This window comes from Schistocerca cancellata, chromosome 6 (genome assembly GCF_023864275.1).
Source record: "Schistocerca cancellata isolate TAMUIC-IGC-003103 chromosome 6, iqSchCanc2.1, whole genome shotgun sequence".
In the NCBI taxonomy this organism is placed as follows: domain Eukaryota; kingdom Metazoa; phylum Arthropoda; class Insecta; order Orthoptera; family Acrididae; genus Schistocerca; species Schistocerca cancellata.
Genome location: NC_064631.1, coordinates 282,917,382 through 282,943,584, shown reverse-complemented (window position 1 = coordinate 282,943,584; position 26,203 = coordinate 282,917,382). Strand labels below are relative to the sequence as shown.

The 26,203-nt window shown below is 40.2% G+C and overlaps 2 protein-coding genes across 11 annotated transcripts in view; one reads left to right on the top strand and one right to left on the bottom strand.

The window, feature by feature from the left end:
* The window catches only part of LOC126191188 (5-demethoxyubiquinone hydroxylase, mitochondrial), an 87,320-nt gene extending 63,561 nt beyond the window's left edge, over positions 1–23,759 (top strand). For 3 of the 7 annotated variants that reach the window (XM_049931978.1, XM_049931980.1, XM_049931979.1), the window contains exons 2-4: positions 10,405–10,567; positions 15,190–15,339; positions 23,001–23,757. In XM_049931978.1, the coding sequence (XP_049787935.1) occupies positions 10,405–10,567; positions 15,190–15,339; positions 23,001–23,284 (597 nt within the window). In that variant the 3' untranslated portion in view covers positions 23,285–23,757. Of the gene's footprint in view, positions 1–10,404; positions 10,568–15,189; positions 15,340–23,000 lie in introns of all 7 variants that reach the window. The other 4 variants (XM_049931975.1, XM_049931976.1, XM_049931973.1 and 1 more) reach the window with 3 other exon arrangements.
* Positions 1–26,203, bottom strand: part of LOC126191187 (protein shifted-like) — a 63,525-nt gene that overhangs the window by 10,853 nt on the left and 26,469 nt on the right. The window lies entirely within an intron of this gene.

Here is a 26,203-nt window from a genome sequence, read left to right as displayed (position 1 = left end):
AATTGAGCTCAGGAATATGGGGACGATACATCGAACTAATGAGGAAGTATTGAATAGGATTGGGGAGAAGAGAAGTTTGTGGCACAACTTGACCAGAAGAAGGGATCGGTTAGTAGGACATGTTCTGAGGCCTCAAGGGATCACCAATTTAGTATTGGAGGGCAGCGTGGAGGGTAAAAATCGTAGGGGGAGACCAAGAGATGAATACACTAAGCAGATTCAGAAGGATGTAGGTTGCAGTAGGTACTGGGAGATGAAGAAGCTTGCACAGGATAGAGTAGCATGGAGAGCTGCATCAAACCAGTCTCAGGACTGAAGACCACAACAACAACAACATCGATGTTGATGCTATATGATCTTTGCATGTACAATATGGAGTAGGAATCATTTGCTACTTGTTCATAGCCATAGCAGATGATGTGAACTTCTGAAGAAAGTTGTGGCCAACCTAAATATTACCACTTTAGCTCTTTGTGAACCTCAAAGAGCTGTGCATCATTCATAACGAAGATGCTACCTTGTTTTGTTTAGAGGTAATATTGCTACTCAGCTTCATGTTTCTTATCACAATTCACTGTATCTTAGGTCCAAAAATTTTTTCTTTCTTTTTGATAACTTTTATTACATTTTATTAACACACTGTGAACTTGTCATATTCATTCAGTTATAAGAAAACCAAGTGAACCTAATAATTTTTGCAACAGTGTTACACTGTCCCAGCACTGCAGCTCGGCCAAGCTCAAGTGTTGGAGTGCTGGAGAGGGGGGGAGAGAAGGGAGATTGTCAGCTAGGAGAGAGATGTTGGAATGTGGTGTAGGTGATCTACCCTCCAGCTGTGATGAAGTGGATGAGTGCGTTTGGTGGTGCAAGGGTTGGAGTAAGGGGGGTGGGGGGCTGGGGAAGCAGAACAAACAGAGGACACTAAGGGTGTAAACTAATATAAGTGGAGGGGGGGCGGCAAAATGCCAACAGGGATGGATGCGAGTGTGGGATATGTCCTTACAACACATATTTCTATCCCTCAATCCAAATGGCCACCGATTTCCACATGTCTCATGGATCCCCCTCTGTTGTATCTGCTCTCCCAAACTCTTACATTTCATTGTGTGCCACATGCAACTTCCTCTGCTTACATTAACATGGGCTTGCCTGTCCCACGTTTCTGTCCCATGGCATTGTTGCCTCCCTCTCATAGTTGCCAGCCTCTCTTCCCTCCAACTCACCTCTCATCCTTGTAGTCACTTCAGCTGGCATCACAACCATACTGTTTTCAGTTACCTTTACTTCTTCAAATATGCACCTTTAGTGAAAGTTAGTCCTCTACAGGGTGGGTACAATAGAACTGGCCCAAAAAAGTTTTCATTGTTTTATGACAAGGCAATCTAAACAGCAAGATTTTTCTGGATTGATTTCTATGGTAGTCCTTTCCAGTCTCTTCTGTAAAGAGCAGCCTTCTTCTTTGGTGTATCCATCTCTGCACGAGTACCAGCTGAATGCTCTGGTGGACAAGTCTCTTTAGTAGACCTGTTGCACTTTCTAAGTGTTCTGCCAATAAATCACAGTCTTTGGTTTCCCCCCATGGCATTATCTATGTGATTGTTCCAATTTAAGTTATATATAATTGTAATCCCTAAGTATTTAGTTGGATTTATAGCCTTTAGATTTGCACTATTTATCATGTAATCAAAATTTAGTGAATTTCTTTTAGTATACATGTAGATGACTTCACACTTTTCATTATTTACAATCAGTTGTCACTTTTTGCACCATACAGATAACTTGACTAAATCATTTTGCCATTGGTTTTAATCATCTGCTAACTTTAAAAGACCATAAATGACTGCATCATCTGCGAACAACCTAAGAGGGCTGCTCAGATTGTGTACTAAGTTGTTTATGTAGATCAGGAACAGTACACAGTCTTATAACACTTCCTTGAGGAACACCAGACATTAATTCTGTTTACTTGATGACTTTCCATCGGTTACTATGAACTGTGACCTTTCTGACATGAAATCAAGAATCCACTCACACAACTGAGGCAGTACTCCATAGGCATGCAATTTGATTGGAAGTGTGCGAGAAATGGTGCCTGGAAATCTAAAAATATGGGATCAATTGGACATTCCCAATTGACAGCACACAATACTTTGTGAGAATGAAGATCTAGTTGCGTTTCACAAGAATGATACCTTCTGAATCCGTGTTGAGTATTTGTCAATAAATCATTTTCTTTGAGGTAATTCATAATGTTTGAACACAGTATGTGTTCCAAAATTCTACTGCAAATCAACATCAGTGATATGGGACTGTAATTCAGTGGATTATTCTGCTTCTTTTCTTGAGTATTGGTGTGACTTGGGTAACTTTCCAGTATTTAGGTATGGATTTTTCAAAGAGTGAGCAGTTGTATATGATTACTAAGTATGGAGCTATTGTATCATCATACTTTGGAAGAAACCTGACTGGTATACAATCTGGACCAGAGGTCTTGCCTTTATTAAGTGATTTAAGCTACTTCACCACACCTAGGATATCTACTTCAAAGTTTCTCATGTTGGCAGTTGTTCTTTGTAGATTTGAATTCTGGAATGCTTACTACTTCTTCTTTGGTGAAGGAATTTCAGAAAACCATGTTCAGTGGCTCTGCTTTAGTGGCATTGTCATCAGTGACATTACTGTTGTTATCATCCAGTTAAGGTATTGCACTTCCCTGAAATCATTCCTTTGATGACACTCTGTTGCAGGCAATTTCTTTGCCTTATATGCTCCAGCCAAGATGTTTTCCTTATTCATATCCGTATCAGTAGTTTTCTTTCCTCTCATATTCTTAGAAGCACTTCTTCTTCATTCATTCTGCTGGTCCATTTCACTTTTAGGATTTTTCTCCAGAACCATATTTCAAAACTATTTTACTTTCCGTGATTTGCTGACATATAATTCTACACTCTAGACAAAATATGTGGTGAAGCACTTTTGTAATTCTATCAAACTTCTTACTTCTGTTAACAAACCTATCATATTTTCAACAGATCTTTTTACCCATAGATACTCTGCTTATTATTTCCTCCCCATAGCTGCCATTTCCTGCCACAAAACTTCTAAGTACCTAAAAGATTTTACTTGTTCCAAGATATTTGTTCCAAAGATATGTTGAAGGAACCTTCACATTTGCCATTTCTCATAACTGTGGTCTTTCCTACATCCGTTCTCATTCCATATTCTTTTCTTACTTTTATGATCCTCTCCATCACAAATTGTAGCTTTTCCTCCAATTCAGTCAACCCTGCTTGACCATCTGCATACTTATATGTGTGTATCATTTCTCCTCCTACTATTATATCTCTTTTTTTCCTCCTTCTAAAGCTTGCATCAGCATAAATATTTGAAAAGTATCAGCAATGAATAACACACCTGCCTAACACCTCTTCCAATACCTGTTTTGTTTGTTTCCTCAGTAACAATCTTTACCACCACTTACAACCACAGGTCCTTCCAGTTTACACCATCTTTTAAGGTTTTCAGGGGGATACTCCAGTCAACTCTGTAAAACGCCTTTTCCCAATCAAAAAAATGATGTAAATGTCCCAGTTAACTCCAAGCACTCTTTGTACTATGCCTCTCAAACATCCAATAGTACCTTATGTTCCTCTCCTGAATCCAAACTGGTGCTCTCCCCATGTTTGTCTCAATTATTCTTTCTAATATTCTGAGTAAAATAGTTAACGCCTAAACATGCAATGTCACAGTTCCACGTAGAGAGATTTACAAATCTGTTCATTGGTTTCAGTGCATACTACCTGACACAAAAACTCTGTTGCACCAAATACTGTACCGTTCACACATTTATGATGGATGATACAAGTTACCATGTTATCTAATATACAAGACGCATATGCAATTTTTTGGAAGTCAAATGTTGGTTCATTGAGCTCGCAGCCTGTATAATGTTGCCTATGAAATTAACTGACATATAATCTTGGCCTTGTATTTCTTTGGTAAAGATACTGCAATATTTTTAACTAGATCAAAGCCAAATATCCTCATCCCATATCTGATTGATAAAGCTTTGGCTGATGTTTTATTACAGCCCATTGCTTTCCTCTTTCTGAGATCCTTAATGGCTTTCTCCACTTCACATATCTTGGGCCTACAGTTCATTTTGTCACATTCCAATTTCAGCTACAATCATAGCCATGTATGATCTCTCTGTGTTTCGTAGAATTCTTCAGTATACAGATACTCTTTCCATACTCTTTTTTTTCTCTCTTTTGCATGCTGTCATCTTTCCATTTTTATTTTGTATACCCTATTTGCTGATTTTTCTTAGGTCTTTGAGAGGTACTTACATGTACTGCACTGCACATTGCTTTTACATTATCCTGCCTTTCCAGTTCTTAAATCTCGTCACAGTTACTTTTCAGCCATTCCTTTCCAGCTTGATCAATTAATTGTCATATTTCTTTAGTCTGCTTTCTATATTGTTTTTCCTTCCTTCCACAGAATGTCAATTCTTCCTTTTCCTATGTTCATCCACTATATCTAACATACTGGATGTAATCCATTCCCTCTCTTCTTTACTTTTCCAGTAACTTCTTCTAAGGCTTTCCGAATAGTATTTTTCATTGTAATCCACTCTTCTGGTACACTGGCACATTCTGCTCAATTTAAAAGTTTTTCTTCAGTATTTTGAACTGTGGCCTTACATCCTTCAGGGTCCCATTTGACCACACCCCAGTTTCTTCTTCTAATACGCTTCAGCTTTTTTGCAAACATCTGCCACTAGCAAGTTCTGATCTGCATCGGCATCTGTTCCAGGAAATGTTTTCGCCATATTGATACCATTTTTAAATATTTGGTTGGTTATAAAATAATCATCTGATATCTTCACTATTACTAAGAGCTGCTAATGCATACAGCCCTTGATGATGGTGCTTATAATCCAGAGATCAAAGCTATCATAGCAGACTATTAGGTTTCACCTCTTTCATTTTTTTCCCTAGTACAGATTCTTCCACTATGTCCTCCTGTTTTCCTTTCCCTACTAAGCTATTCCAGTCTCCCATCATAATTTTTATTTTACTCTTTCCAAAGTGTTGGAAACTTCAATGGCTAAGATAACTTATTTTGTATCAGACATATGAACATTTTATGGCCCAGTTTTATTTTGGCCACCCTGCATGCAGTCAAAAAAGTAACAGTAAAGTCCCTCATTCTGCCTCTAGATGGGCCAATCAGATCTGACCGACTGCTGTTTCATTCTCTGTCAGTGACACCACTGGATGCGGCATGAGGGAGCGTGTGGTCAGCACACTGCTCATCCAGCCATCTCTTTTCTTGACATAGGAACCATTAATAATTGACCGAGTAGCTCCTCAGTTGGCCTCACGAGGCTGAGTGCACCCTTTACCAGTCCTCCCACCAAGGAATAATTCCTGGCAGTACTGGGAATCAAACCTGGGTGCTCCACATGGCAGTCAGCCCCATACAAATTAACTGTGACAAATTATTTCGGTGATTTATGTTCAGTAATTTTTCACCTGCTCCGTTCCGATGCAGATCATTGCTGTATTTTCTTCCTCTATTATGAAATGAATTTTACTTTGATGGAGCAAAGCATCTTTGTTGTTCTGACATTCCCATGCCTATACTCGTTTCCTCAAGAGATCTGTTGTTTCTTTACCCGTTATTATCCATATACAGTGTAAAAAATAAATCTTTTTTGTTCATTGTTTATGTACAACATGCTCCATTACACACTATTTGTAATACTTCATGTATGTATTTTGTGTATGTATGTAGTGTGTGTAGTGTAATGTTTGTGTTGTTTGATGATGATGACGATGATGATGATGATGATTATGATGAGAGGCTGTAGAAAGTGAAACCCAGTGCTTGCACATAGCCTACTCCCTTACGATTAGGACCAAGGGGGCCGCCAAACTTAACGTCCCCAACCAATGGATGGATTGCCATCAACAGCATCACATGCCCTCACGTCATGAGACCCTGCAGAGAGTTTTGGTATTTAAACCAGGACACTGGCACACAGTTTGATCATCAGGAACTTTATGCCACCACCTCTCCTCCCATTGCTTGCCAAATACTGTCATAAAATTATTTTTACCGCCAGGATTTGAATCGGCTTACCCCCGAATCGAGCACCACCACATAAGTGTGCATTAGAGGTCTCACCCATGGTAGCAGGTACAAGTAAATGTATGCAAAATATAATTGCAGACGGACTAAAAATGTCAAATTATCCATGTGAAAATGAAGACAAATGTGGGAATGTGAGAACAGCACAACAAAGCTACATCATCACTGATGATGGCTTGCAAATAGCATTAAGGAAAAAAATGAAGTAGTTTCCTGAATTTGACATTCCTTTAACCTTATCAATAACATTTTCCTCATGTTACACTTTCCACCTTCTAATACCATGTCACCCTCACAACACCCCCACAACGACCCCATTAAGTTTTATTTACATTCCCTCCGCAAACATGCCTTCACCCTAGCCAGATTACGCTCACATATTTTATTTTCTCAGGCCTGTCTGAAATTTGGCATTACCCCCAAAAGCCTCACACTTAAAGTTCCCATCTCTGGCTGCAACTCTTCTTTCCATCAGTCCCTATACCAGTTCCAAACTGAACAATCCATTTCTCTCACCCACCTAATCCTTCACCTACACATCAGCCAATGAACACACCCGTCAACTCCTATCCTTAATAAAAGTCCTCAATCTTTCCTCTCCCACATCCACACTGGCTGTTCAGAGCATCCTCCTACAGGCCAACCGCAAATCAGAACAGCATGCCACCCTTCACCTCAAAAAACTATCCAATCTCCTGGTTTCCCACCTCCGGAAAGGCAACTCACTCACCCTTCACAACCTTTCCAGCAAACCTCAACCTCCTCTCATTGCACACAAACCCAGTCTCTCCCATCAACTCAATCTCCCATTTCTAGCTCCACTCCCTCCAAAACCTCAAAATTCCAATCAACACAATCTGGAACCACAACACCCTAATTCAGTAGTTAACCTTTCCTCCAAACCTCTCTCCCAATCCGAAACCTCTGTCCTATCCAAAGGACTCACCTTCAGCACCCCACTCCCAGATTCAACCAAACAGCCCTTGTCAAAGATTTACTGTCCTACACTCGTACTCTCTGCTGGAAATATCACTTTGCCATGAAGAAAAATGATCCTAATCCTACTCCTAACGCTCCAACTCCCCAAGACACTATCCAAATTGAACCCTGCCTGGAACAGTTCCGTCCTCCGTCACAGTGGGAGCCACCTCCTCTTCCTCAAAATCACCCTCTCCAAACCTTCCAGGAATTTCTGACTTCCAGCCTTGCCCCTCAATCCTTCTTAAAAAACCTTAATCCTACTCCCAACATCACCACTGCTGAAGCCCAGGCCATCCGTGATCTGAAAGCTGACCGATCCATCGTCATTCTTCCGGCGGACAAGGGTTCCACGACCATGGTACTTGATCGTCGGGAGTATGTGGCTGAGGGACTGCGTCAGCTTTCAGACAACACCACATACAAAGTTTGCCAAGGTAATCCCATTCCTGATGTCCAGGCGGAGCTTCAAGGAATCCTCAGAACCTTAGGCCCCCTACAAAACCTTTCACCTGACTCCATCAACCTCCTGACCCCACCGACACCCCACACCCCTACCTTCTACCTTCTTCCTAAAATTCACAAACCCAATCATCCCAGCCGCCCCATTGTAGCTGGTTACCAAGCCCCCACAGAACGTATCTCTGCCTACGTAGATCAACACCTTCAACCCATTACATGCAGTCTCCCATCCTTCATCAAAAACACCAACCACTTTCTCGAATTCCTGGAATCCTTATCCAATCTGTTACCCCCGGAAACCATTCTTGTAACCATTGATGCCACTTCCTTATACACAAATATCCCGCATGTCCAGGGCCTCGCTGCGATGGAGCACTTCCTTTCACGCCGATCACCTGACACCCTACCTAAAACCTCTTTCCTCATTACCTTAGCCAGCTTCATCCTGACCCACAACTTCTTCACTTCTGAAGGCCAGACATACCAACAATTAAAGGGAACAGCCATGGGTACCAGGATGGCCCCCTCGTACGCCAACCTATTCATGGGTCGCTTAGAGGAAGCCTTCTTGGTTACCCAGGCCTGCCAACCCAAAGTTTGGTACAGATTTATTGATGACATCTTCATGATCTGGACTCACAGTGAAGAAGAACTCCAGAATTTCCTCTCCAACCTCAACTCCTTTGGTTCCATCAGATTCACCTGGTCCTACTCCAAATCCCATGCCACTTTCCTTGACGTTGACCTCCACATGTCCAATGGCCAGCTTTACACGTCCGTCCACATCAAACCCACCAACAAGAAACAGTACCTCCATTATGACAGCTGCCACCCATTCCACATCAAATGGTCCCTTCCCTACAGCCTAGGTCTTCGTGGCAAATGAATCTGCTCCAGTCCGGAATCCCTGAACCATTACACTAGCAACCTGACAACAGCTTTCGCATCCCGCAACTACCCTCCCGACCTGGTACAGAAGCAAATAACAAGAGCCACTTCCTCATCCCTTCAAACCCAGAACCTCCCACAGAAGAACCACAAAAGTGCCCCACTTGTGACAGGATACTTTCCGGGACTGGATCAGACTCCGAATGTGGCTCTCCAGCAGGGATACGACTTCCTCAAATCCTGCCCTGAAATGAGATCCATCCTTCATGAAATCCTCCCCACTCCACCAAGAGTGTCTTTCCGCCGTCCACCTAACCTTCGTAACCTCTTAGTTCATCCCTATGAAATCCCCAAACCTTGTAACCGCCCCCAGTGTAAAACCTGTCCCATGCAGCCTCCCACCACCACCTACTCCAGTCCTGTAACCCGGAAGGTGTACACGATCAAAGGCAGAGCCACATGTGAAACCATCCACGTGATTTACCAACTGACCTGCCTACACTGTGATGCATTCTATGTGGGAATGACCAGCAACAAACTGTCCATTCGCATGAATGGACACAGGCAGACAGTGTTTGTTGGTAATGAGGATCACCCTGTGGCTAAACATGCCTTGGTGCATGGCCAGCACATCTTGGCACAGTGTTACACTGTCCGGGTTATCTGGATACTTCCCACTAACACCAACCTATCCGAACTCCGGAGATGGGAACTTGCTCTTCAATATATCCTCTCTTCCCATTATCCACCAGGCCTCAATCTCCGCTAATTTCAAGTTGCCGCCACTCATACCTCACCTGTCATTCAACAACATCTTTGCCTCTGCACTTCCGCCTCGACTGACACCTCTGCCCAAACTCTTTGCCTTTGAATATGTCTGCTTGTGTCTGTATATGTGTGGATGGATATGTGTGTGTGTGCGAGTGTATACCTGTCCTTTTTTCCCCCTAAGGTAAGTCTTTCCACTCCCGGGATTGGAATGACTCCTTACCCTCTCCCTTAAAACCCATGTCCTTTCGTCTTTCCCTCTCCTTCCCTCTTTCCTGACGAAGCAACCGTTGGTTGCGAAAGCTAGAATTTTGTGTGTACATTTGTGTTTGTTAGTGTGTGTATCGACGTGCCAGCACTTTCGTTTGGTAAGTCACATCATCTTTATTTTTAGATATATTTTTCCCACATGGAATGTTTCCCTCTATTATATTCAATCATTAATTTAATTATGTTTTCATTGAAAAGACATTAAAACTTAATCCTCCTTACATTGTTTTCCCATTAAGTTTCACGCTCTCTAAGGATTCAGTGGTCTAGGTTGTTCTCTCAAACTCCAGACACTAACATTGCTCTTTTAAGGCTTTTCTCTTGATAATGCAGATCATGTGCCCTACATTTAGTCTGCCTGAGTTAACTGATTGATGTAAACAAAGAATATGTACAACATAACATGACTTTCACACTGTGCTTATATGGCTTATATGTTTCTAAGTTTTGCAGTTTTATGATTTTGACAGCTCTCTGGAAAAGGAAACTGGTTCTTGCACATGTGCTGTATACCATATTCCATACACCATTGGTTCACAACGTCATTGGTTAACAGGACAAAAGAAGATGCACCAGCTTTTATCAGTTATATCATTATGTAGTTACACTTTGTTGTGAGACTGGTTGTGTGGTGCAAACATGGTGACAATTATATTGCCTGGATAGGTATTAAGAAAATACATATGAGGTGGCGAGCTCACTGTATGAGTAGATATTAAGAAAATACTTTTGAAACATGTACAGGCTACCTCAGAGACAAAAGTTCTGGTTGTTCAGGAACTTGGGTGCTCTTCATGCGGAACTACAGCACTTGTATCAAAAATGTCATTTATTACTTTAAACTGTATTATTATTATTGTTATTATGCTGTTTCTACAGATGCAGACTGCACTGATACCTCGAGCTTCATTTCTTTGTGCCTTTCCTGCGCGAAGATTGATTTCAACTAAAGCAGATTCCACAGTTGATCGAATATTACGTGTCGACCATGCTGGTGAACTTGGCGCTGATCGAATTTATGCTGGGCAAATGGCTGTTTTAGGTGAGAAGTTCTAACATATTATACATTACCAGATAAGAAACAATGATATTTGTCAAAATAGAAGCTTAGTATTTCATGGTGGAAATGATATATAGATTTTAATTTATTTATGAAAATACTGAAATGTAACAGAGAAAACAAAACGTAACACAAATTATCTATACAACATTAAACACAATGTGTGATTAGACTGTCACTCTTATTCTGATGCTTACACTGATACCAATATGTTGATCTATGTTATGGCCTAAGAATTTTTATTACTTTTCACTTCAGAAATTATTTATCTGTCTCTGTATATTGTGACATTTGAAGATATAAAACTTGATTTTTATATCAGAAGAAGGATAAAAGACGGAACCTGCAAAACTACTGATCATTATCCTTGACATTAATTTGCTGCCATGTTCTTGAGCATACTCTAATTTCAAATATAACAAACTTTTTTGTGGCAGGAAAGTTTCTGTCCAAAAATAAGTACAGACTTAGGAAAGCTTCACTTGTGTGAAACTCAGCTGGCACTTTTCTCACACGAATTGCATGTGAAGCAAGGACGAAGGACAACAGGCACATTCCATATCCCTAAATTTCCTGAAAGCATTTAACACAGCACCTCATTGCAGACTATTAATAAAGTTCCAAGCGCATAGAATAGGTTCCCGTGTATGTGAATGGGTTGAAGACTTGTTAAGTAATAGAATTGTGGGTGTTCATCAGAGACAAGGATAATATCAGGAGTGCCTGCAGGAAAGTGTGATAGGACAGTCTCTCTCTCTCTCTCTCTCTCTCTCTCTCTCTCTCTCTCTCTTTCTGCAGATAACCTGAGCCGCAGTCTGGGACTGTTAATGACATTGTAACGTATGGGAAGTGTTGTCATCAAATGACTGTAGGACAATGCCGAATGACCTAGACAGAATATCTATTTTATGCGATGAATGGCAGTTTGCTCTACATTTAAGAAAATTTAACTTAATGCAGTTGAGTATGTAAAAAAATGATGTAATATTTGAGAATACAGTATTAGTGGTGTGCTGCGCGCACGCGCACACACACACACACACACACACACACACACACACTTTGATTAAATATCTAGAAGTAATGCTAAAAAGTGACATGAAATGAAACAATCACATAAGGCAGGGAAGGCAAGTGGGTGATTTCAGTTTATTGGGAGAATTTAGTAAAGTATAGCTCATCTAAAAAGAAAATAATGTGTAGAACACTCGTGCAACCCATTCTTAAGTACCTCTTGAGATTTCGGGATCCCCACCAGGCCAAATTAAAGGAAGTCATTGAAGCAATTCAGAAGACTGCTGCTACATTTGTTACCCATAGATTCGATCAACATGCAAGTGTTACAGAGATGCTTCACGAACTCAAATAGGAATCTCTGGAGGGAAGATGATGTTATTTTTGTGAATTACTATTGAGAAAATTTCGAGAACAGGCATTTGCAGCTGACTGCAGAATGATTCTAATGCGGCCAACGTACATTTCATGTAGGGGCTATGGAGACAATATAACAGAAATTAGAACTTGTACAGACAAAATTTAGACAGTTGTTTTTTCCCTTGTTCCATTTGCAGGTGGAACAGGAAAGGGAAGGACTAGTAGTTGTACCATATACCCAAATGCTAATTGATTTGATTTGTTTCAGCACAAACACTTACTTATTTATTAAGTGCCCAATATATTCGTATACGACAACGAAAACCAGCTACTATGTAAACGCTGTTCAACCTTCTACATCATCATGACTACCACCAAATTATCATTGAGGATGAATGGGCATAGGCAGAGGGTATATACTGGCAACTCGCATATTCCTGTTGCAGAGTATGCTCTATAACATGACATTCATGACCTCTGCACCTGTTTCACCACATACACCATCTGGATTCTCCCCCCAGATACCACTTTCTCAGAACTCCAGGTTAGCACTACAACATGTAGTGGTTCTCACCACCCACCCAGCATTAATTTACGTTAATTTCTTCTGTCTCAGCTTTTCTTCACTGTAACTACTCTTTGCTTCACTCTGTTTTTGTTTTCTGCATCTTTCATTGTCTTTCCCGTCTACTTTTCACCGCTCCCTCCCACCTCCATTACGTACAATGCACTTAGCTTCTCACTCATATTAACTCATGCACGATGTTTTAGTAGTAATCTCTGTCTTGCATATTACCCTGTCTTCCACCTTTAAGCTCTCATGTTTTCAAATCTCGTCCGATGCAGTCCCCAACAATCAGTCTTTCCTTCTCATCCTGTACGGTAAGTTTCCCCTGACTAACGGTTCTTAGTGACTTTCCCAAAATCTACCGCTTTTCCTAGATCTCTCCAGTCCTTTTCCTTCACCCTTCTTGCTTCCCCTTCAACCCTTCTGCCTGAAGGAGGAGTCACTGGCTCCCAAAGATCTTTCATGTGTGTGTTCTGCCGCCGCTTGATGAGTAGATTTTTTACCTGTCCAATTAAACAATATATTGGTATGTTCCACAGCATGCTGTTACCACATTTCCATGTGCTCCAATCCATGTAAAACTTTCTCGTATTTGTATGGGCATGCACATTCAAGTAACTTCCCTTGCCTTGCGCATGTGCATACATAGCGGGACAAGCTTGTAAATGAGCGACCGTTTGTAGCTGCAGTTTGGCGGGTCATGGCCCATCGAACATAGGCCGGTGTGAGGTGGAGCGTACACCATTAAGTTAAGTAGTGGTTTTGACTTTGTACATATGTACTGTTTGTGTTTTCCTTTTCTTTTTCGTTTATAAATGTATAGCTATGGTATTCTTTTAATCATTGACAAAGGTCTTTTAGTTTTTTAATATATTAACCAACTATTGCTGACGTGCTGTGATGTTGAAGGTTCTCCTTGACATATTTTTGAGCATGTCCAGTGGTATAGTGTGAAACACATCCTCAGCAGCATTGCACAGTCTTCGTTTGTAGCTTAACAGTATGCTCCCGTAATGAGTTATCAGGTGTGATGAAGTCAGGACTTCTTGGTTGCCATATCAAGAGACCAGGTAAGCATTCTGTGAGGCCCCTTTCCTCAGCCTGAGGTATTAAGTATGTTCGTAACATGTGTAAATAATTTCCACCATTTACAGTCCCTTAAAAAAAAGTATGGCGCAAGCAGATGTTGTGATGTCATTGCTGCCCATATCACTACATGAGACAGATTCCTTTCTAACTTGATTGTGTGATGAGGATTCCCTTTGGCTCTGAATGACAATATTTCTAGCACGTGAGCTGCAATAAATGGCGTACTCATCTGAAAACACAATCTTGGCACAGTTCACTGAGTTTGGAAACTGAGTTAACAAAGCACAGAATGTTAAAACTCACTTATTTCAGGCTGTACCTGATAACTCCTTTATGAATGTTGGTTGTTAAGATCTGACCTTAAGTCTTTTTTCATGTGATCTCGGATTGCTTTGTCCTCAGTATACTGAGCTCCAAAGTATGTTTATTGTTGACTTCATAGGAGATTTTTCAATGAATGAGAGATGCCAGCACTTGTTTCTTAGACTCTGGCACATATTTCTTCTCATGTCTTCTTCCTTCCACTCTGTGACCTGTCTTTAATACTGCCAATCCAGAAGTTGTTGCTTTTCGCAGTGGAATCTTATTAAATCTTTTCTGGAAAGGTCCCCAAATCTGTCTCATTATCTGCCCTGTGTATTGTCATTCGTGCACCCACTAACTTATCACTAAAATGCTGCTCAGTAGTTTAACTATTACCGCTCACATCTGCCATAGCTACAGATTAAAACTTGACCTTGAATGAAAAAACACTGAACATGACTTCCAACAACTGACAAGAAGTAACATAGATACCAACCTGCTTAATAACATTTGAGACTAAACTTCTCGCCCACCCTGTAGATGTAGAGTAGACAGTTGCTGTTACCTATACTTCAACTAGAAATTTCCTTTCATCAGAGCCTTAAGCGGTTAATTCTATAATATGCTCACTTTAAAAGTGAAGATGGAAACAAAATTAAATAAGCTGTGCTTTTCAGTATCACTCACTCATCTGCTATGCAATGTAAACTTTGTACTGCATTGTGTTATTTGAACATCTCCCCCCCCCCCCCCCCTCCATTACACTTAACTGTTTAAATTCTCTATTTCAAGAACAGACACATACCCTACTTCAGGTTTATTTGTAAGCTGGATCACTAATTCCCATACAGAAATCCCAGATAAAAATTGTACTAATATATGTGAGACTGTGTTAACACCATGAACCTCAGTCTTTGGCATACTCTTCCATTTGGGAGCACATTTACTTCACAAGACAGAAACTTCATTCTCTTGTTTTTCTTCTTGTGGTTGACTGAACTACTCCACAACATTTTGTTTTATATCTGTATGCTTATTTACTTCACACTTTCTCTGCCAGTGTATTTAATTTTTACTAGCTTGCACCAGAATAGAATCTACAGTGGGATATAAAGGTTGTGTCACACCCTTAACTCAAGATAACTGCTGGATCTTGCCCTTGCCTATACAACAATAATTCTTGTTGTGCAAGACACTGCTTACAGAAAAAGATTCAGCTGATGCTCAATAGCAAAAATTATAGAACACACAATACCTAACCTGTTTACAGGAAACAGCCCTGTCGGTGCAACAATTCAACACATGTGGGATCAAGAAAAGGCTCACCTGGCCAAATTTGAAGATTTAATTCGTAAACACCGTGCAAGGCCGACTGTCATGCTGCCACTGTGGAATATTGCAGGATTTGCACTTGGTGCAGGTTAGTCTGATGTCTGTGTGGTTATAATTGTTATAATATTGAAATATCATATCTCTGAAAACACTGAATTCTGTGACACAAGTGAATTAACATGTTAAATGTAACAAAAATTGTTTTATAGCTGTATGTTAATATTTACAATTAGACTGCTATATTATGTTTGTTTGATCTTCTCTTTCTTTAATTAATTTCAGTAAGCTTAAGAGAAATTTACATCAGACATGTTTCACTTTTATTTACGAGGCACGTTCTTTTGCCATTCTTGAAATATGGATAGGCACACTGAGGTGATGAAAGTCATGGGATAGTGATATGCATATATACAGATGGTGGTAGTATCATGTACACAAGGTATAAAAAAATCAATGCATTGGCAGAGCTGTCATTTTTACTCAGGTGATTCATGTGAAAAGGTTTCTGACATGATTATCATCAGACTTTGAATGCGGAATGGTTGCTGGAGCTAGATGCAGGGGCACACTATTTCAGAAATTGTTAGGGAATTCAGTATTCCGAGTTCCATATTGTCACGAGTGTGCCAAGAATACCAAATTTCAGGCATTACCCCTCACCACAGACAACACAGTGGACAATGGCCTTGACTTAACTACTGAGAGCAGTAGCATTTGTGTAAAGCTGTCAGTGCTAACAGACAAGCAACACTGCATGACATAATCACAGAGATCAATGTGGAGTGTACCATGAACATATCTGTCAGAACAGTGTGGCGAAATTTGGTGTTAATGGGCGACCGACATGAGTGCGAGTGCCTCTGGTAACAGCATGACATTGCCTGCAGCACCTCTACTGGGCTCGTGACCGTGAGACCATACTGGTTGAACCCCAGATGACTGGAAAATTGTGGCCTGGTCAGATGTGCCCAATTTCAACTAGCCACTCTCGAACCTTACAATAATGTAGAGTTCGAGAGTGGCGCAGACTCCATGAATCTGTGGACCCAAGTTGTCAACAAGGCACTTGCAAGCTGATGGTGGCTGCATAATGGTGTGGGCTGTGTTTACAAGAAATGGATTGGGCCCTCTGGTCCAACTGAACCAATCATTGACTGGAAATGGTTATGTTCAGCTACTTGGAGACCCATTTGTAGCCATTTGTGGACAACATGTACCCAAACAATGATGGAATTTTTATGGATGACAATGTGTCTTGTCACTGGACCACAGTTGTTAGTGACTGGCTTGAGAAACATTCTGAACAATTTGAGTGGCCACCCAGATTGCCTGACACGAATCTCATCAAACATTTATGGCACACAATCAAGAGATCAGTTCATGCATGCACAAAGTTCTGTACAGGCAACTTAGAGGCAGCATGGATCAATATTTCTGCAGGGAACTTCCAACAACTTGTTGAGTCCATATCACATTGTGTTACTGCACTACGCCAGGTGACAGGAGGTCCAACACGGTATTAGGAGGTATCCAATGTCTTGTCTTTGCAGTGTATGCCAGAATTGTTGTTAAAATTAAAAACAGTATTTCTTTATAAAGGTGGTGTGCAATTTACTTATGGTGTTTGCGCCTCTTGTTCACTTATTCTGCATACTGCTGTCTTTTTCTTCTTTGTTAGTGGAATTTGAAGTTGAAAGAAACTTTGTTGTACATACACACTTGATAGTTTGTTGAATTTTTGCACTTTCTCTTATCTACATTGGTGGTATTTGCACTGCACCCCACTTTTGGAGATAGATCTACAGTCATGTGTGTTCATAATCAGCACAGTGTTTATGTTCTTTTGTTTCTTGTGTAGGTTGTGAGCATTGGCAACCTGTGATTTTTTAAAACGTTTTTTAATAATATATAATGTGTGTGTGTGTGGGGGGGGGGGAGGGGGGGGGGTTAGTGAGTATGGGTCGGTGAGTGTGAACTAGTGTAAATTAATTGTATGATCAACAGAGATGTGAGTGTGGGGAGGCTTGAGAGAAGCAGTTTGATTTTTTTTTTTTGTGATTGTGGGACAGTTAATATAGGAAAGAGACTGGGATGAGAGGATAGTGGTGAATGGTGTCTGGCCATAGCTATATATTTAATGTTGTATTAAGTGGTCAGTTACGTTAAAGGGTGTGTGGTTTGTCTGATCATTTATGATCTGTTATGATTTTCTGAAAATGGTAGTTTTCTTGTAAGGTGAGGCAGTGTTTTTTGCTGTAGTTTATCCTTATGATTTTAATGTTTGTATCTCTGGAGGTGATTTTATGTCGGTTTTAATGTAAGTGTTCTGCAAAAGTCAAGCAATTTGTCCTGTACTTCCAGGCTCATACATGTTCCTAGTATCTGGTGTCAAGTGTCTTCCTATTTTGAGCTATGTATCTTCCATCACGTGTATTACATTTCAGTCAGTCTGTGTTTTTTCAAAAGGCAGCAGTGGCAGATTCACCGACAGATCTGCCTTCTCTTTTGAGTAACAGTCAGACGAATGTAGCGAGAGTTTTAAGGTGTTGTGCTTTGTCCAACAAGTTTTTGAAAATTTTAGGGAGATGTTTTTAACGTGTTTACAGGGTGACTGGCTCAACCACGTCCCCCCCCCCCCCCCCCCCGCCCCCCTCTCCAACCAGTCAAATTTCCTTGCACCTCTCTTTTAGCTCCTCTGTTGTTTTGCTTGAATTTTAATCCCATGTATACTACCATTCGTCCTTTCTCCATTGCCTGAAGATGTGTGAAACAGTGAGCATGTGAGTGAGGTGGGAGTGAGTCATGAGTGTTATTTTACAGGGTTGCTCCTCACTGTGTGATAACATGTTAACATAAGCTCCAAACACACACACACACACACACACACACACACACACACACAATGAAGCATTAAAATTGACCAGTTATATACAGGTATAAATTCCATTCAAAATAATATAGCTTTTACAATAGAAATAGACCAAAATAGGCAGTTAAATTTCTTGGTCATTATCATAAACATTCAGTACAATCAGTACTCATTTACCAAAAACTGACAACAACAGGTACAATCATGAAGCAGATATCATAGCACCAAAACTGTCAAAAGCAGGCAGCACTTAGATACATGCCCCACAGACTAAACAATACCATTAGATACACACAACTAGCAAAAAGAAATGAATATCAGAGCCCAAAATAGCCACAGACAATAGATACAAAGAAAACTTAGTGACAAAGCTGAACAATAAAATCAAGCAACAAAAATGAGCAAACACTCAGCTATTACCAACACGTGGACAGACACACACACACACACAAACAACATATAAAACACAAGACCAGGAACAACACAAAGTGAGAAACAAACAGAAAACAAAAATGGTACACAATGACATACAACCACAAATCCAAACACAAAATATCCATCACTTTTAAAAAAAAAAAAGGCATAAAAATAGCCCACCAAACCAACAATTCATTTCAAAAGTACTTTCCAAAAACAAGAGAAAAACTGGTCTATATCAGAAAGCAGGAATATAACAACTGAAATTTAATACATGTGATGAAAGACACATAGGTCAAACTAGGAAGGCATTTGACGCCAGATATAAAGAACATCTATGAGCATCGAAGTATAGGACAAATCATTCAACTTCTGCTGAACACTTCCACCAACCTAAAATCACCACTAGAGACCCAGACATGGAAATCATAAGGATAAACAACAATAAGCAAACTACCACATTCAGAAAACCATAACAGAAAAGAAACTATTCACAAATGATCAGATCAACCTGACAAATCAAACCGTCTTTAAGCCAACTGACCACTTATGTAACATTAAAGACACAGACTAGGCACCATTCCGCATCTTCTTCCTGTTTCTTTCCTAGAATCACTACCCCCCCCCCCCCCACCTCAAAATTGAAAATTTGAACCACAAGTCCATGTACACCCCCCCCCCCCCCGCCCCCCCCCACTACTCACATCTTTATTGAACATGTAAGACATCTTCACTAATTCACTCTAGTTTACAGAACCCCCCCACCCCCCCCCCCACACACACACACACACACAACATATTATTTAAAAATATCGCAGACTGGCAACACACACACACACACACAAAAGTGTAACACATGCTGAATGTGAACATATATAACTGCAGTTCCACTTCCAAAAGTGAGATGAAGTGAAAATAACACAAATGCAGAGTAAGAGAAAAAAGACAAAAAGCCCAGTGTAGATGTACAATGAAGTTAGTTAGGTCTGTTTTTTTTTTTCCTCCAAACTCCACTAACAAAGCAGGAAAAATCAGTGATTTGCAGACTGTGTGTACAAGAGGCTGAAACACTGTACATAAATTGCATGCCAACTTTATAAAGAAATGCAGTTTTTAGTCTTTAGTACAAATATTAATAGAATGACTAAAGAAGATTGGGGATGGGGAGAGAGAGAGAGAGAGAGAGAGAGAGAGAGAGAGAGAGGAGGGGGGGGGAGGGAGGGAGGAAGGGAGACAGCCGTACAAAGGGAAGTTTGGTATGGCCCTGGAGGTGTGCTTGGATAGCCTTATGGGTTAAGTTGATTACTTGCACAAAGTCGGAAATTAGGTTTGCATTATGGTGTGGCACAAATTTTATGTGTTGCCAATAACTAATACGGCTGAAGTCAATTTAGATTTGTAATTTGTGAATCTAAATTTTACAATCTCTAATGAGCAGCTATGGATTTTCATGCAGTGTCTGTTCCTTGAGACATGCACGCTTGTCTGAATGAACACTGTTTCACACGAATTGTCAGCACAGGCATTGTACCATTGCATAATACATAGGAAAAGTCATGGGATATCCCCTAATATTGCACTGAGCCTCCTTTTAACTGACTTAGTGCAGCAACTCGATATAGCATGGACTAAAAAAAGTCTTTGGAAGCCCCTGCAGAAATATTGAGCCATGCTGCATCAATAGCCATCCATAATTCCGAATATGTTGCCTGTGCAGGATTTTGTACACAAAGTAACCTCTTGATTATGTCCCATACATGTTCAGTGGGATTCACAATGGGTGATCTGGATGGCCAAATGATTCGCTCGAACTGTCCAGAATGTTCTACAAACCAATTGCGAACAACTGTGGCTCACTGATTTGGCACATTGTCATCCAAAGAGGTGTGGTTGTGGCTTTGTCAGCAAATCGAACGTTCTACTGTGACAGTATCAACAAACTGGTGTCTTATTGGGAGAATGGGTTAATCACCAGGGTGACTATGTAGAAAAAAAAATATTTAGACATGGAGACTAAAGATGTAGACCATTATGAAGTTTGTTTTATTTAAAAAGCTTTAAGAGTTTTCTCATAAAAAATTTGGAGGCATTACTTTCCAGCATGCCCTCATATCATAAATGACATTTGACTTCATCAATATCATTCTAGAAGGTGCATCTCCATGTACTCTGGTCTATTGTTAGGTGTTCATAAGACATACCTATTTTTTTACCAGCCCATTTTGTAACAAGTATATTATTGCCTGATGCAAATACATTTCTCTGGGTACTTCTGCTGAACTGAGGCTGCCTTGTTGGTCTTACAGTCCCAATAACGTGTGCTTTGTGTATATATTCCTCGAACAAGTTAGGAGAGCTATACCAATTGCCCAGGTGAACAGTTAATCACTGCCCAAACAGAGCCTGACGTAGTCTGTTCACTGGCTGGATTTGCAGAAAAATCACAAATTTCCTTCTCCTTTCCCATATGGCATCAGACTTTGATATAAATTATATACCTTTATGCCAAATCTAGCCCACTTTGGTGGATTGTACTGAACACATTAAAGTCTGCTCCTTGGTGTCATGTGACTCATCAGTGCCGACATATACTGTCAAGCAACTGTGAAATAACTGATCTTACTTTCCTCAGTTTATCATGTAGTGTTTCTGGTTAGTCAGAATCAAAGTATAAATACTTTGAGAGAGCTGTGAAATGTCTCAGTGGTATTGTTTCAGCAAAAACTGGAATCTCAATTCTTTTTCTTTTTATCTGTGAAATAAAAATGCCTCTGGCTCATCTATTGTTACAAGAAACCAGCATGTGTTCTTGTTTGAGTAAAAAAGGCAATGTTTTGGCTGCATAAGAGATTGTTTCTCTTGCAACTGACAAAAACACAGTGTTGTCCGTTGATTCATTAATGATTTGAAGTTGTATTTTGTCCAAGACTTTGTAAAACTGTACCTTCTATTTCAGATATAATATAGTAAGTATTTTTTGGGGGAGATATGCTACATTGTCCCATTTCCAACAGTTTCTCTTTGAACAGTCTGCAGGTCATTTCGTTGTGTCCATTCAATTTTCTCATGGCTAAAAACACTACTGTTTTCATTGCTTTCCAATGTGTCACTTGCACTGTCAATCCTGTTCATCACTTTCATATCACTAAAGTCACTTGACACACACACACACACACACACACACACACACACACACAGAGAGAGAGAGAGAGAGAGAGAGAGAGAGAGAGAGAGAGAGAGAGAGAGAGAGAGTGTTTTTGTCAAAAATAACACCCAGAACATCACAGATTCTTTACAGTTCTCAATTTCCTCAATTCAGGCAGATTATTTTTATTAAACACAATGTGCAGTAGGTTTTAATTAGTTCCAAACTCAAGTTATCGTCATTTTTGTAGTGAGATAGTGTTCCTTTTTAAACTCGATGATGTGATACTCACTTCAAGGTCCCCGAATATGGTGCATTGACAGCTGTTGCTGGGGTTGTGATATGTCTAGAGTGAGCATATTCTGTGATTTAGTCCATGAGTTGCCAACTTTGTGTACTGGTTTTCTCATTTTAAGGACGAGTACTTTGACATTAGTGATTCTCCATGGTCAGAAAGACCTTTGGGATTTGATGGATATCGTTCAAAGGCATTAATCCACAGTGATCTATGTCAGTGAACTTGAGGACTAGCAAATGTGATGAACTGTGATCATTCCACTATTGTACGACATCTGCAATGGGGAAGTGTCAAAAATCGGGTATATGTGTACTGCATGTTCTAAGCCAAAATCACAAAAGTAAAAGGGTGACTGTATGTGTCTCTACTTGCATGTCGTCAACTGACTTGTGAACAAAATTGCCCATTCCTGTCCTGTATCAGCACTGATGACAAGAAATGATGTCTTTATGCTAACATAAGGAAAAGAAAGTAATGGCTGATCCCCGGAAAAGCAGCAACTACCTGTACAAAGACCTGTGCGCAACCACAAAAGATAATATTATGCATCTGGGGGAACAGTAATGGTATGGTGTATTATGAATTGCTTCCCCAAGGTGTAACCATCACTGCTGAAGTTTATTGTTAACAACAGAGATGTCTTGCAGGTGCAGTCCGAGGACAAGGACCAGGAAGACTGCATTCCATGATAACCCTGCCTGCATCCTACTGGGCTGACAGAAATGCTATACAGGAGTTGAATTGGGAAGTCATTCGATATCAACAAAATACCTACTAAAAATCTGTGTATGGCAAATACTATGGAACAACTTTACAGTTATATTTATGACTGCCATCTGCAGGAAAAAAAAGTTACTGCATGTATTTCAAACATAAAAGAAATGGAAATGATAAATCCATTTAATAAAATTTAGGATTTACAATACACTTTGTAGAAACTGACTCTGCCTCCCAAAGTATACACAAAACAGTCTCTGATTCAGTATGCATTTTGTTTATATTTCTCTTTTCCATTGGCAGGTAGTGCTCTCTTAGGTCCTAAAGCTGCAATGGCCTGCACAGTAGCGGTAGAATCTGTAATTGTTGAACATTATGACAGCCAACTGCGTGAGCTGGTTGGAATGCCGAACGAAGCTGTGGATCAAGAACTGCTGGAGACTATTCGACAGTTTCGAGATGACGAGCAAGACCATCATGATACAGGCCTTGCACATGAAGCAGAAGCTGCACCCTTCTACAATGTACTCACTGCTGTCATCAAAGTGGGATGTCGTACAGCTATTGCCATATCTGAGGCTGTGTAAGAAATTGTTGAATTAACTGTTATTGTAAACCTGTTGTCTGCTGTTTACCAGAGAGTTTCAATGTAATTATTCTAAAATTGTCAGGATAAGGTCTGTAAAACAGAAAATTTTGCACAAGAAGAAATGCATTAAGTTTTTTCACCCAAGAAAATAACATGACGGTGTGTGCAGGTAAGTCTTGGAGATGCACTGTAACCATGTTTCATTAAAAGGAAGTATGAATGCCAGCAATTCTTATGCACAATGACAACAATGCTTGTTCCAATAACTTTTTTTGTCTTGGTGTCTTAATAACATGTGCTTAATACTTCAAACTAAATCTTAAATTTTGAGGTAGGACACAAAGAAAAAAATATCTGACTGGGTCTCTGTGAATGTTTGAAAAATATTAATTTTTTGCACAAGCAAATGATGAGATTTTCCATAAGGTTACAGAAAAAACTTATGTAATCATTCAAATAAAAGTTTCAGGCACTTTCAGCCTACAGTTGTTTTTCCTTGTGTGACCTGGTAGGTCAGTGACAACCAGATTAAAGCCCTAAGGTTTGTGATAAATCCCCAGTCAATCCTGCGATAATTTCTGTCACTTACCACTTGCTTCATTTCTAGCATGATTTGTTAACATGAAAAATGGCAAGATGCTTTGTATTATATAGGCTCCCTCTAACTGGGTGGTTGTGCCAGTTCGAAGATCAGAGGAATGCAAAGGCATAACACCTCCAATTGAACCACAGCTAATAAAAGCACTGTATTTTCAAACTAACCTCCTGGCTGACGGCAGTTTTACTATGTTTCTGCCACATTTAAGTCCACTATTTGGCCTCTACATATCATATCAAAATTGACTATACAAAAGCCAATATTATAATAAAGGAAATTTGTTGATAGAGAAATACCTGAAATAAGGGAAAGGCAACCACTGGTTGCTGTCTGCAGTTTTCTTTTAGTTAATATTACCTTAACCCTCCAGCAGGCTGTTGTCACACAAGCAGGCATGCATTGTAAAGTTTACAACTCGGTCATTTGTCAGTAAAAACAAACTTGCCTTAAACTATTATATTTATTGAAGAAAGCACTTCATATTCACTATCTTCACTATTTATAACAAAAAGTTTTTGCTCTTTTAGTTCTTTAAAAAACAATGTATCCAGTTTTTCTGACAGATGTTCACTTTCATAACACCTTTCATAAACAATTTGTGTGCAGATTAATTCTGGCAATGTTCAGAAAAATGAAAAAGTAGCCAATGGCCATCTACTTGTAATTCTTGAAATGGAGTATCAGGCACACATTTTAGCTACATCAACTCCACCTTTTGTCATTTTGTACTCAATTATGATTTCAGGTTTGTGTGTTTCTTCATCCACTGTTTACATGTCATGCACAGCAGACCAAAGTATGATAGCACAGTTTTTACAAGGAACATATGAAACTAAGGTCTTATCCTACCGAAATCCAAACATTGCACTTCCAATTTCTTTTGTTTTGTTTGGGAGAAATACTGGAAGAATTTCATGTCTGTTCTTTGTCACTGTACCAATGCAAGTGACAGTCTTCTGCAGCAAATATTCAGGAAGGAGGCAGCTTGTGTACCAATTGTGAGTTGTAAGGTTCCTGCTAGAATTTTTTACAGGCACCACACATCTTTTCACTATGTCCTCAGGAGCAATAGATACCCGATATTGTCCTTTGGTTGCATGCCTCAATAAATCTCCAGATTACTGCAGTAAAATATTTTTGCATCACACAGAGCAAACATTTTTGTCCCATATTTAGCTGGTTTGCTGTGTATGTAGTGAATCTATCTACAGTGGTCTCCATAGGGGTGAAGCATTTCATCTATCTCGGGGAATTCACCAGGCTGTGTAAGAATATTGACAGTTAGCAGCTAAAAGATCCAACACTGTACAAATTGCAACCAATTTATCAGTTTTTCTCCTGTCATTCCTCGTTTCCATATCAACAAATCGCATACGGATTAGAAAAAATAGAAACCTATTGTAACTCATGGCAGTCCTAAGCAGTAGCATTCTTGTTCTGTCTGCTGGCCAGAGTTCCAGTACATTAATATGATAGCATTTTCTTCTTCTTCTTCTTCTTCTTCATATATTCTTCGGGAATCCTGAACACAGCCACTATTTCATCACTTTATTACCTCTTTTGCATGAGAATTGATGTGTCTCTCGCTGTTTATTTATATACACTCCTGGAAATTGAAATAAGAACACCGTGAATTCATTGTCCCAGGAAGGGGAAACTTTCTTGACACATTTCTGGGGTCAGATACATCACATGATCACACTGACAGAACCACAGGCACATAGACACAGGCAACAGAGCATGGACAATATCAGCACTAGTACAGTGTATATCCACCTTTCGCAGCAATGCAGGCTGCTATTCTCCCATGGAGACGATCGTAGAGATGCTGGATGTAGTCCTGTGGAACGGCTTGCCATGCCATTTCCACCTGGCACCTCAGTTGGACCAGCGTTCGTGCTGGACGTGCAGACCGCGTGAGACGACGCTTCATCCAGTCCCAAACATGCTCAATGGGGGACAGATCCGGAGATCTTGCTGGCCAGGGTAGTTGACTTACACCTTCTAGAGCACGTTGGGTGGCACGGGATACATGCGGACGTGCATTGTCCTGTTGGAACAGCAAGTTCCCTTGCCGGTCTAGGAATGGTAGAACGATGGGTTCAATGACGGTTTGGATGTACCGTGCACTATTCAGTGTCCCCTCGACGATCACCAGTGGTGTACGGCCAGTGTAGGAGATCGCTCCCCACACCATGATGCCGGGTGTTGGCCCTGTGTGCCTCGGTCGTATGCAGTCCTGATTGTGGCGCTCACCTGCACGGCGCCAAACACGCATACGACCATCATTGGCACCAAGGCAGAAGCGACTCTCATCGC